Source organism: Lactuca saligna, chromosome 2 (genome assembly GCF_052625555.1).
Source record: "Lactuca saligna cultivar CGN05327 chromosome 2, ASM5262555v1, whole genome shotgun sequence".
Lineage (NCBI taxonomy): Eukaryota > Viridiplantae > Streptophyta > Magnoliopsida > Asterales > Asteraceae > Lactuca > Lactuca saligna.
In genome coordinates this window covers 122,089,788-122,102,724 of record NC_136418.1, presented here as the reverse complement: position 1 = coordinate 122,102,724, position 12,937 = coordinate 122,089,788, and the positions used below count along the sequence as shown (strand labels likewise).

Here is a 12,937-nt window from a genome sequence, read left to right as displayed (position 1 = left end):
GATGAATGAAAGATTGATTTTGAGTGAAACATGCTGTCGAAACTGCTTCAGCCCATAGATATTGAAGAAGATTCACATATGTCAACATAGTTCTTGCTGCTTCGCAAAGTGACCTATTTCTTCTTTCAACCACACCATTTTGCTGAGGTGTATAAGGAGAAGAAAAGTTATGCGAAATTCCTTTTTCGGTTAAGTACGAATCCAACACTTTGTTCTTAAACTCAGACCCATTACCGCTTTTGATCTTTCGAACAATTTTCTTCAGACTTATCTCAATTTTCTATATAAACTCGATCATTGTTTGAGCAACCTCAGATTTTAACCTGAGAAAATATACCTAAGTAAATCGTGAAAAAGCATCAACAATAACCAAAATATACCGTTTCTTGTTGAGAGTTTCAACAGTTGATGGTCCACAAAGGTCAATATGAAGAAGTTCCAACGGTTCCACAATTTTCGAATCTATCACAATTGGATGTCCTTCCCTATGTTGTTTCCCTTGTTCACAAGCTGCATATAAGGTATCATTATCAAACTTTAGTACAGGTAAACCTTGAACAAGATCATCAACAACCAATTTAATCAAATTTTGAAAGTTTAAATGTGATAAACGTCGATGCCATAGCCAGCTGATGTCAGAGGAAGCTTTCGAAAGTAAGCACACTAAGGGTTTGCCGATGATCGGTTTGATATCAAGAGTAAACATGTCACCATGTCGTTTGTACTTGAGCAAAACTTCGTTAGTTTCAACATTCGAAATTATGCTTCCTTCTTCGTTAAACACCACTTGATTCCCAGTGCACACAACAAGTTGTGAAACAATTATCAAGTTATGTTGAAGACCTTCTACATAAGCCACATGATTAACAATGAAATTTCCATTCGTGACTTTGCCGTATCCTTTCACCTGGAACTTGTGATTGTTGCCGAACTTCACAACACCTGCCTTTTCCAAGCTTCGAAAATCTCTCAGATTTTCCTTTCGTCCAGTCATGTGACGTGAGCAACCACTATCGATATACCATTTCTCATCATATTGCTCGTCACATAGTATCTGCGATCAATGAAAGAATTTAGGTACCTAAGGCTGTTGGGTCCTTGGAAATTAGTTTTGAAAGCAGAATGAAATGCATAACTTTTAACCCAATCACAAACTTTGGTTTTGAGAATATCAATTAAGTCCACATCACTAGGTAAAGGAACAAAAACATAAGTTTTTGTTAGTTTGGGATTGTCACTGACACATGCCTTCGTCTTTTTATATTGTGTATGAACATGCTTTTCTTTCGAAACCGATTGCCAAGTTTTTACCGAAACATTCGAATCTTTTGAAGATGAGCTTTCAGTTGACGAAGTATTCACATAATGCTCATAAGGTTCGTGAATTTGTTGTTGAGAATATTTCCTTGATTGATACACTCTTCCTTTTCCTTCAAGCCAATGATCGATGTTTTTATCACGAGACAACCCTTTTGTGTACGAAACTTTTAAGGTTTGTTTCCCTAAAGGATTTGGAAAATTAGGTGTTTGTGGGAAGAAATCAACATTTGATTTAGGTCGAAATGCCATGGCGTATCGACTTCCATCATTGTTTCCAACGCTTATATTTTGAGAGAATCGATTTTGAAATTTTTGTTTTTGAGAAAACCTTGTTTGTTAATTAGAAGAAAATCGTTGTGTTGATGGTTGATTTTGAACACTCTTTGAGGTATTTTTGTTATCTTTAGAAAATGTTGTTTTTGGAACTTTCGAAGAATTTGTTTTCAGATAAAATTCAGATTTAGTTTTATTTGTTTGAGCGAGATTTTTCTTTTGATCTGAATGAATTGCTGAATGTGAAGACTTGTTCACAAAAGAATTAGTCTTTGTGTTTTCAGTCGTTTTCAATGTCAAACCATTTTGTTTCTTTCTAGACTCCACGGTTTGCCAAAAAATCTTCTTTCGAGCTGGTCTTTTTAAAATTGCATTTTCTTTTGAAAACTTGTCAATTTGTTTTTTAAATTCTTTGGAATTTAATTTGACAACAATTTCATTTTCCACAACAGCCTCTTTTGTAACTTCTTTCACAATTTTCGATTTTTCAACCCATTTGTGTTATGGTTTTTATCTTTGAAAAACATATGAATTCTTTGTTAGATTATTTTCTACAGTGCTTCAATTTGAAAAGAATCATTCGTCTGTTGTTTTCTTGTTGTCATCCTTGACCATTTTGGTGAATTCTGGTTTAATGTTATCAACATTTCCAGTAGTGACAAACACTTGATTTGGAAATACAAGATCATCAGTACACTTGAAATTTGGATACACCACTTGATTTGTTTCTAAATAATGGGCTCCTTTTTTCAGACAACACTTTGTCGAAATTTCAAGTGTCCCCAAACACTTAATCAACAACATGGGGAATTTCAGTTTCTTTCGAATCCTTGTTTGATGAGACTTTTTTATGAGAATCGTCTTCATCATTTTCATCGTCACTACTATCCGTTTGACTGTGTCGGATATCCACAAACTCAGGATCACTAACTTTCGAAGTTGAAGGTTTGTCAGTGTCAATCTTAACCATCAAATCCTTATGTTTTTCTTTTCCTTTAGATTTTGATGCAACATTAATGACAGACAATTGAGAACAATCAACATCCTCAATATCACTAATTTCGTTAATATTGTCAGATTTATCTTCAATATCGGCAAAAATAGATTGAGAATCAGATGTTGAATTCTTAGTCCTCTTCAAAATGTTGATTTGTTCTGATTTTTTCAAAGTATCACTCACAATGTTAACTAATTCACTTGAATCAAGACATTCATCAATTTTTACAATTCCATAAGCATATCTATCATCAGGAATTTTGTCAAACTCAACAATATTTTTCTCACATCGTACGAAATATTATCAACCTTCGCTCTCTCATATGCTAGAAAAGGTAATAATTTCATATGTTGTTCCTTGCTAATTTCACACGAATGAGGCAATGTAGTTAACTTGCCATATAGACGTTAGCAGAATTGCAGTAAATATTTCGTTGAGCTAATAAGAGTTTTACATCACTAGACAACGAATCTCGATCACACATAATGTTTGTTATTTGCAATTCTAAACATTCTATCTTGACAACTTTCAAACCTAACTTCTTCTGGGTCTCTAACAATTGATTGCTTAATTTCTTAGCTTCATTGCTAGTAGAAACATACAAATTATCAAAATAAGCAAAAGTATCATCAAAAGCAACAATTTCAGAATCATATGCACTCAAAGGAATATTGAAAGATTGAAGAATATTACGTACCTTAGTTGTCATTGGAGACTTATCAACAGAATTTGACACAAAGCATCGGCCCGTCACCTCTTCGTCCGAATCTTCCTCCAGCTTCGCATACATGGCTCCACGTGTAGGATTACACATTTCTTCATCATCGAATTCCGAAGACCAAATTTGATATGTGCCATCATTCTCCTGTTCACCTTGAGCCACCAAACACAAAATTTTCACCTTCGTACGCACCTCTTCCAATCTCTCCACATAATACGATTCTTCCTTTACTCTATTCTTTTTCTCATCCTTCTTACGAAGCTTGCAATCATTTGCTAGATGATTTGCTACGTTGCAATAATGGCAATCCATACCCGAATCTCTTTTCAGTTTCTTCTCTTTCTTTTCCTCATCAACTTTCCCATCATTTTTCTCATACTTCTTCTCATCTCCTGCAGCCTTATTCACAAAACTTCCTTTTCCCTCACTTTGCTTCATCTTTGGATTAAACAGTTTCTTGAAGAACTTTTTGACTCAATTTTTTTTGAGTAAAAAGTTATTGCTTCATCATCTGAATTCATGATAAACCCCTCTTCATTATCAGAATCACCTTTTTTGACTGCTTCCTTTTTAGATACCTTAGACACAAGTGCTAATGGACCTCCCAGACTAAGCTTCGACTCTTTTGTCATTTCGTCTACTTCACTTTCGTGAGTTTTCAGTTGATTGTACAAATCACTCAAAGAAGATGTGTCGAAACTCCGTTGATTTTTCACCATCATGCTAACACTCCTCCATTCTTTACGGAGTCCCATAACAAAGGTGAGATTGAATTCCATGGCAGACCGCGTGATTCCATAACGATTGCATTTGTAAATCAGCTCGTTCAGCCTATCATAGTAACTGTCAATCGTTTCAACATCTTTTTGCTTGAAATCCTTCAATTCAATCAAACAGTGCTTAACTGAATTGATTTTCGTCTTCTCTCTACCTTGAAACTTTTCTTTGAGATTATTCCAGATATCTTTTGCAATTGTACAACTTCTGACATAGTTATACACAACTGGAGGCAATGCACCATGTAACTCCCTTATGTATCGTTTTTCAAGTTTCTTCATTCGATTAGTTTGAGCATCCACACTCGTAGTACCAGACGAGGATCCAATTGGTTGAAGATTCGTCGGAAGAGTAACATTCTCTCAGATGCAAGACCAGAGCTCTTCATCGATTCCATTCAAGTAATCTTGCATACGATCAGACCACTGATCATAGTATTCCAGAATGAGCATAGGAATCTTAGTTGAAGATCCTAGCAGATGAGAGTATGATGTTATCAAGTTGAGATTGAAGTTCGCCATTGATGTACGGAAGAAATTTTTTGACAATTTTTGAGAAATCAAAGAGAATTTGAAAGCAAATTGCTGAATTGATCAGAAATCTCAAGTAGAATACTCGATTTAACAAATCAGTTGCAGAATCAAATCACAACTGAAGATCTAGAACCTTTTCACATCAAAAGATGCAGGAACTTTTTGAACCAAAAATTTGATTAAAAAACCTTTTGAATCAGAGTGAAAATCAGATCGCAGATTATGATTCCTGCTCTGATACTAATTGATGAAGTGTGGAATCAAGTATGAATCAAATCAGAGTTAAACGAATGTAGTTTGAACACACGATGTAAATATAATCTGGTTTCAGCTCTATTATGCTTTCAAATGTTATAGAGAGAAAATAGACAAGTTCATACAAAGACCCTTTTCTAACTCTAAGTAATGTCCTTATTTATAGGAAACATGAAAGCACACAAAAAATTACAAGGACTGAACATCTAAGCTTCATTACAAATATGCCTTGTAAAATAAACTTGTGTCTTCGACATATTACAACAGGTCTTCGACCCTTACAAAATTACATTGATATTTCTTGAACTTTGGACAAAAAACTAGTTACCAAAGCTTTTAGTAAATAATCACCATAAACCAAAATTACCAAATCAACATGCATTTATTGAAATTAAATAATTTTGTTTTACCTATGATGGTTGTGATGACTATAGTGGTGGCTACAATGGATGTACAATCGGCGGGATGGCAGAAGGTTTTTGGTGAATGTCTCTAATATGGCCACATCATTCACCCAACACTCTCTCGAAAGTAGCTCTTTCTTTAGCATGTGTTAAATCTATTTCACCTTCTGGTCCTTACGTTTGTTCTAGGATCTCTTCTACTAACCGATTCTATGTTTTTCAAAAGTGACTAACAATTAAGTATAAATAAACACTTAATTATATGATAAAATTATAATTAAATACTTACGTATTGCTGCTCCGCCTCGACAGTAACAAATACACCATTCTTATCGGTATGAGCCTTGCGGAACGTTTCCACTCTCTTCAGGTTCTGTTTAATATTAAAAATTAGATTATATTTTAAATAAATAATTACATATATTGTATGTTACATTTTTATAGCAAGTACAACTATACAAGCTCGACCCTCCACGGTTCACGGACATTTGTGATTCATAGACCTTTTTGTTTCTTTCTGAAGCAACTAGGTGTTCATCCGTTTGGAAATAATCAATTGCTTTCCTCCAATTATCAACCTCCATATCATCCGAGGGTGGCTAATACTCCTGGGATATCCTCATACCCTCCGACTTTCAAAAAATATGCTTTTGCATAAACTTCACACTCTTGATAACCTTTTAACAAAGCTCCTTCAAGACTCTCTAACAACATAGTAGCATGTGGATCTCGGGACATCCGATCAAAATCAAACTTTGTCTACAAAATAAGTCAGCCAAGTAAAAAACTGTCATAATTAACCATATAAAATATTCTTATATAAATAATTTACCCATAAATGTTGTTTTACTGCATCCTTTATTACGGGGGAAACTTTTTTCCAAGTTTTTTTTCTCAACAAGGACTATCCGCCACATTATTTTCCCAAATTTGCATGTAAGTATGTTCTTTGGCTCTCCTACGGGATCATATACCGTATCCCTGTCATATTCCATGTCAATCAATTTACCTTTATTGTTTAAGATCGTTTTTTCGAGTTTAATGTTTTTCGCTTTTCTTCATACTCTCGTATGTGGCATAGCTACAAATATAATTAAATATCATTAACTGAATAAAAATAGTAAATAAAAATTCATACTAAGACTTACCATCCTGCTCATGCTGACTAACACCTCTACCGCCTAAGAGAGGTGGGTCCTTGACTCCATTACCCCCATGTCCATGGCCCATAATAGTAGTTATGGTGTACAAAAACAAGAGCTATATCGACGTCATTTCCTGAAAAAATATAAGATAAACAGATAACCATTTTTATTATAAATTCACATTACATAGGACTAAACGTACAATCCACATTACATACAAATTACATACAAATTCAAATATACATACATAATGTCATGTTTTCATTCATACAAATACACATTATACACACATACAATCCACATTACATACACATACATATATACTTGAAATACCATTATCAATAATAGCATCTTATTTTATTTGTTCTTTTTCCATTATATCGTTGCAATATACATAATCCACATTTTATACATATAGTACACATTATACACACATATACATACAATCCACATTTATTACATACATACAAATACACATTCTATACATGCATACAAATACACATTTCATACATACATGCAATATACATTTCATACAAATAAGTACCAAATATACACAAATATTGGTAATTTCACATAATAGACATAAATACACAACTTTTTGCAAATAATCTAGAAACTAAAGGAGAAAGGTACTTATGGTGGCCGAAAATCAACAATGGTGACCGGAAAATCAAGCTTGAGTTGCCGATGACACCGTCAAAAGCTCCAAAAACTTAAAATCATCATTTTTCAGAAATTAATCTCGAGTATAAGCTGAAAATTGAAGTTATAAGAGAAAAAAATAGAGAAAGAATGAAAGGGATGCTCATTGTCGTCGATGAAGCTCTAAAATCACCGGTTGAGCCGACTCGTCGCTGAAATTAGTTGGTAAACAATAGTTGTGGTGGTTGAAGGCGGAGGAAGACGATCGCCGATGTACTATATATCGATTGTGTGATGTTGAAGTGAGACAAGGAAGAAGCGAATTAGGAATTAACAACAACAAGCAGGAACGAAAGAAAGTGAGATGAGAAGGAGTCTTATTTCGTCAACCTTTATCGACGATAGTCGACAGCGGCGACACGACGTTATTACCGGTGACAATAATAAGCAATAGCGACAACAACAAAGGAGGTGACGTATCCCACTTCTTTTTTTCACGACCTTTAGCAGTGACAAAATGTTGTCAGTATTGAGATTGTGTGAGAAGGGCCCTCAACCATTGGATTAGAACATTGATCGGACTGTGGGGATTTACCAAAACGTGTAACTGTGGATTCGGTTCATAGAGTATTACCAGCGACACTATTTGTTGCGACACAAGCTTGAATTGCCGTTAAAGCTGCGTGTCGCCGCTAATAACGTCACTGGTAATGACTTTATTTTCTTGAAAGTAAATATTATAACTAGTTTATTATGATATAGTTTATTATGATACAAGTTACAAACGCCAAAAAAATATCATTTTAAAAGATAATCTAAGTTGCTAAATATAAGTCATAAATTTAAATTCATGTTTTTACTATCAAACTATTAATGTTATTTAACATCGATCAATTCAAAAGATATTACCACCATCCCGTATGTCCAAATTGTTTCAAAAGATATTACCATCACGTATGTGCAAATTGTTTTATAGTCATACATTCAAATTCACATTAAACCATTTGTTTGAAAAAAACGTTGCAAATATGACTTATTAACATGTTAATTCCAAGATCCAATTAGACAGTCCTAACAAATATCTTAGTCCTCAACGTTGTTACTGCCAATTCGTTTAAGTATTAAGTATTTTTAAATTTTAATATTTTAGAACTAGTTCTAGCGGTTACCCGATGGGTAACAATTCCTAAAAAATAAAAACCAAAGCCGGAACCGGTCCTTGGCGGTTCCCACTTTTAGGAACTGGAACCGAAACCAGTGGCATCGGTTCTAGTTCCAGAATCAACGGTTCTGAGGTGGTTTTAATTCCAAAAACAAATACCCGCTATCGGTGATCATCCCTAGTTTTGTCTAAATAGAAACTACCTTAAAATTAACTTGATAGATTAAGTAAAAAATATATATTTTAAAAAATTGAAAACTGTAAATTAGATAAAATTATATCGTTAAATTAATCTCATAAAATCGTATGTCATTTAGTTTAAAATAGTGATTAAATATGTATTTCAAATCGTTAAAAAGAATTATATATCATCTGAAAAATTATTTACTAAATAAAAAAGTACAATGAAATCATAAGATAAAACAATAATAAACAAAATTTATATTTACTTTTATAAAATTTAAAAATAATAATTTAATTCATTTAATTCTATTACAAAGATTTGTATTTCTCTTTCAAAAAAAAAAACGATTTGTATTCCTAAATATAATACAATATAGATAAAAGTAATTTATTATTATATTCTTTGAGAGATTGAAAAAGAAAAAACCAATTAACACTTAATTCCGGTATTCTGAAATGTTCTTTATAACAGATTAGCATGGAGGAGGGAGTATACAATGTCTACTCTGAGAAAGGAAATGGACATTCAACTACTGAAGAGTACCAACTTGCCAACCATTTGGTCCAAGGTTGTTCCAGGGAAAATAAATATCTTTATATGGCGGGTGACACTTGTTGGGAAGATTAGGGTTTGTGGTGGAGATCTGGATACCAACTTGGATCGTGATATCACTTTCCGAACTGAGATTTCTACCGTATGTCTGGGTTACAAGAAATCCAATCTAGGATAATCCAAGTGGACACTTACGATTCTAGGCACAGAAATCGTAAACCAAAATGCTAGAGTATTCTATAAAAGTATGATGAAAAACGAGAGCTTAAGATCGTCACTCTCTTCTGAAAAGAAGAGCCGTTTATATAATAAACGATATTAGGGTTTCATTAGGTTGGGCTGTCATTAGTTGCTTTGAAAGCAAGTAATATTAATCCGGATTTAATGAGGATTTAGCAGGACCCCAGCCAGGGGCTCTACCCCTTGGACCCCGCTAGGGGCGTTGCCCCTAGACCCCGCCAAAGGGGCGCTGCCCCTTTGGAAATCTTGGACCCGGGGGCGCTGCCCTCGAACTCCCGACTAGTTGTCAAACCGGCTTCTAATTCGATTTTATACATGCGTATACTCCGCACAAATTCCGTACATATAATAAAGTACAAAGTATGAAGCCCTTTAACTTACATGTTAGTTTCAGTTACTTAAAATGACATGACGACACTAAAATCACCAACAAGATTTGGCAGATTGTCCACCATATTAAACCTTGCACGGATAGGAGTAAACATTCCTAACACCTTATGTCCTTTATGCAATATTTTCGAAGAGAACGAGGTACACATATTCAAGAGCTGTTCCAAGACTCTAGAGATTCAAGGGCATATACAGACTTGGTGGAATGATTTCCTTACCTCAACGGACTCATACTCTTTAGAAGACATGTTGGGGGTAAACTCTACTGTAAAAGAGGGAAGTAGGTCTTTAGACACCTTAGAAGTCATATTTAGAACATTCTTATGGACTATATGGAAATATAGGAACAACGTGATCTTCATCTCCAATACTAAGGTCAGGAGTCTGTTAGCTTTAGCCTATGATGTCAAAGTTTTGGTCTTTTTTATGGATTAAAAGTAGAGTGAAATGGGATAGTAATTTGATTCGGAACTCTTGGGTTGAAAACCATTATATTATACCATGTAATTCCAACTTCTTGTTATTTTAATTGAAGTCTACAACTTCTTGTTATTTAATTGAAGTCTACCCGTTAAAAAAAAACATATTAGCATGGTTTATTTTGGTCCAGCGTAATACTATATTCTATTTCTTGATCCATTATTGCATACCATATTACCTTGTGGATTCTTTCGTGAAGAAAGGTTATTTTTATTTTATTTTATTTTTATTTTTTTAAAAGAAAAAGAAATAAAAAGGTGTCGTGGGGATTGTGTCAGGGGTATCATTCTCATATGCCCATGTTAAAGAAAACAAGATAAGTTAGCTTCACAAGCGCGTTTGTACTTTGTATGGCAGACCCAAATCTAATACCCCCATGTTACCAATTGTTTGGCATTATTTCGTATGTCCCCACACCCACTCCAGGATATAGGGTAGTGGTAATAGAAATAAGATCCCTTCTTCCTTTCAAATATCTTTCGATCCTTAGCTTGCTTGCTTAGAATTTAGAAACCTGCATAAGTATTATAACACTACTCCTTCTCTCCTTCAAACCATTTCATCAATCTTCAATCATGTGTTCTTCAAAATCAAAAATGGTTCAAACAAATCATGATGGTACTCCGGCAGCCAACATGGTTTCAGACATCAATGGTCGGCCAGTGCTTCAACCAGCCACCTCTAACCGAGTTCTAACAAGAAGTTCTCTTAAAAAAAGCCTCCCCCTCCCTAAATCGTCTTCGGTAGTTCAAGTTTCCCAACCACCACTTCGCACTACCATTCCAACTACAAAAACCACCAGCACTGAAAGGATCCTTTCGTCTCCAACCACCAAATGCGCCACCCAAAAAACTATTATTCCAGTAAAGAAGCCAAAGAAAAGTGTTGTTTCTAGTGGTCGAACCAACAGTACTAATCCTAATTCGTTGGCGGTGGAGTACTCATCAGCGGCGATTGTGGATTCTCCGGGGAGTATAGCGGCTGCAAGGAGGGAACAGGTGGCAGCGATGCAGGTTCAGAGGAAAATGAAGATTGCTCACTATGGTAGATCAAAGACTAACAATTATGATGGCTGCAGTAAGCTCACATCATCTTCTGCTACGACTACTTTCAATGTTAGGGAAGAGAAAAGATGTAGCTTCATCACTCCTAATTCAGGTTTAACTAATCACATCTCTTACTTTATATATTAGCAAAAATGCTCACTGACTACCTAAGAACTCAATGTTCGATATATTAACTGAGCTATTTCAACTTTTTTTTTCATATTGTGACATTTTCAGACCCGATATTCGTTGCATACCATGATGAAGAATGGGGAGTTCCCGTTCATGATGATAAGTAAGCTTCTTTTTCTCTGTGTGTGTGTGTGTGTGGTGGAATTTACAAATGAATATGGTAATGGTTTCTCTCAGGTTGCTCTTTGAATTATTGGTGCTGACAAGTGCTCAAGTTGGATCGGATTGGACTTCGGTGTTAAGGAAAAGACAACAGTTTAGGTGGGTTTCCATTTGAGACATTTCAAATTCTTATATAACGATTTTCGTTATAGTAATTAACAATTTTGATTGAAATTCACAGGAAGGCATTCTCTGGTTTTGAAGCAGAAATTATATCCATGTTTACCGAAAAAACAATAACATCAACGAGTAGTCACTATGGGATTGAAGTTGGCTTTATAAGAGCAGTTGTCCAAAACTCTAACTGTATTCTTGAGGTACGATGTGTTTTTACTCATTCTATTTGCGTCTGAATAATCTATCAAAAGAACAAAAAGAAGTTTGTACTATGCAAATGTTATTATGTTAATATGATTCTATTGTTGAACAGATTAAGAAAGCATTCGGGTCATTCAACAAGTATATATGGGGATTTGTGAATCACAAGCCTATTGCAACTCAGTACAAGGTGAATCACAAGATGCCAGTAAAGACATCTAAATCGGAAGCGATAAGCCGAGATATGGTAAGAAGAGGATTCCGGCAGGTGGGTCCCACTATTATCCATTCTTTTATGCAAGCAGCGGGCCTCACCAACGATCACATCACCAGTTGCCCACGCCATCTCCAATGTGTCGACGCCTTGGTGTCCCACCTTTCAAACACTACATCCACCATTAATTAATCTCTAATCATCAACTAATTTAATTAGTCTTAGTTTATATTTGCATAAACTATATGATATGATCTCTAACAACACGTACTTCTATTTAGGTTCATTTTAGTTTAATTTGAGTGAGGTTTGCATGTACCATACGTTTGGTTTTGTTAGCTGTAAAGATTATGAGCATGTGAAGAGTGGGCAGAGAATGGAATCTAGAGCATGTGGGAATGGCTTTAATTAGTGACCACTTCAATGCCATTGTATTGAGTGATATAAGTTTGTATGTGTATTTTTTCTTACCTTCCTTGGGGAAGGGGGAACGTAGGGTATATGTAGTCATTCAAGACCCCATCAATAATGTCAAAAGTGTTTATGATGGGGGTATGCATGTGGGCATAGCATACCTCTTTTATGATTTGTAAATGTTGTGGCATAAGTTAAGCATCTTTCTATCTTCTTCTGCTATTTATGGGCTTTATCTCCCTCTCTTTATGGAGGATTTTCTCTTTGCATCGCTTTTGACGCCATATATACATCACCATCTTTCACATAACTTCGAATATATAGAACACCAAGTGGAAATGTAATGAGAATTTAAAAGCTTCAAAAACTTGAGAAAAAAAATTATGATGTTACGTTTTACAAAAAACAACACCAAACAAAATGCGTAGTGTGTAATAGAACTTTTCAAACCAATGCATTAATGAAAAAAAATATATATATTAAAAGTTAAATATCCTTCTATTTATTTTCGACCAT

The 12,937-nt window shown here is 34.7% G+C and overlaps 1 protein-coding gene across 1 annotated transcript; it reads left to right on the top strand.

Moving 5' to 3' along the window:
* Positions 1 to 10,431: 10,431 nt before the first annotated feature.
* Positions 10,432 to 12,643, top strand: LOC145031463 (uncharacterized). The gene is made up of 5 exons (XM_078980020.1): positions 10,432 to 11,233; positions 11,359 to 11,416; positions 11,491 to 11,574; positions 11,657 to 11,792; positions 11,906 to 12,643. Exons 1-5 carry the CDS (start codon positions 10,651 to 10,653, stop codon positions 12,197 to 12,199), a joined length of 1,155 nt encoding a protein of 384 aa, XP_078836146.1. The 5' UTR covers positions 10,432 to 10,650; the 3' UTR covers positions 12,200 to 12,643.
* Positions 12,644 to 12,937: the final 294 nt, after the last annotated feature.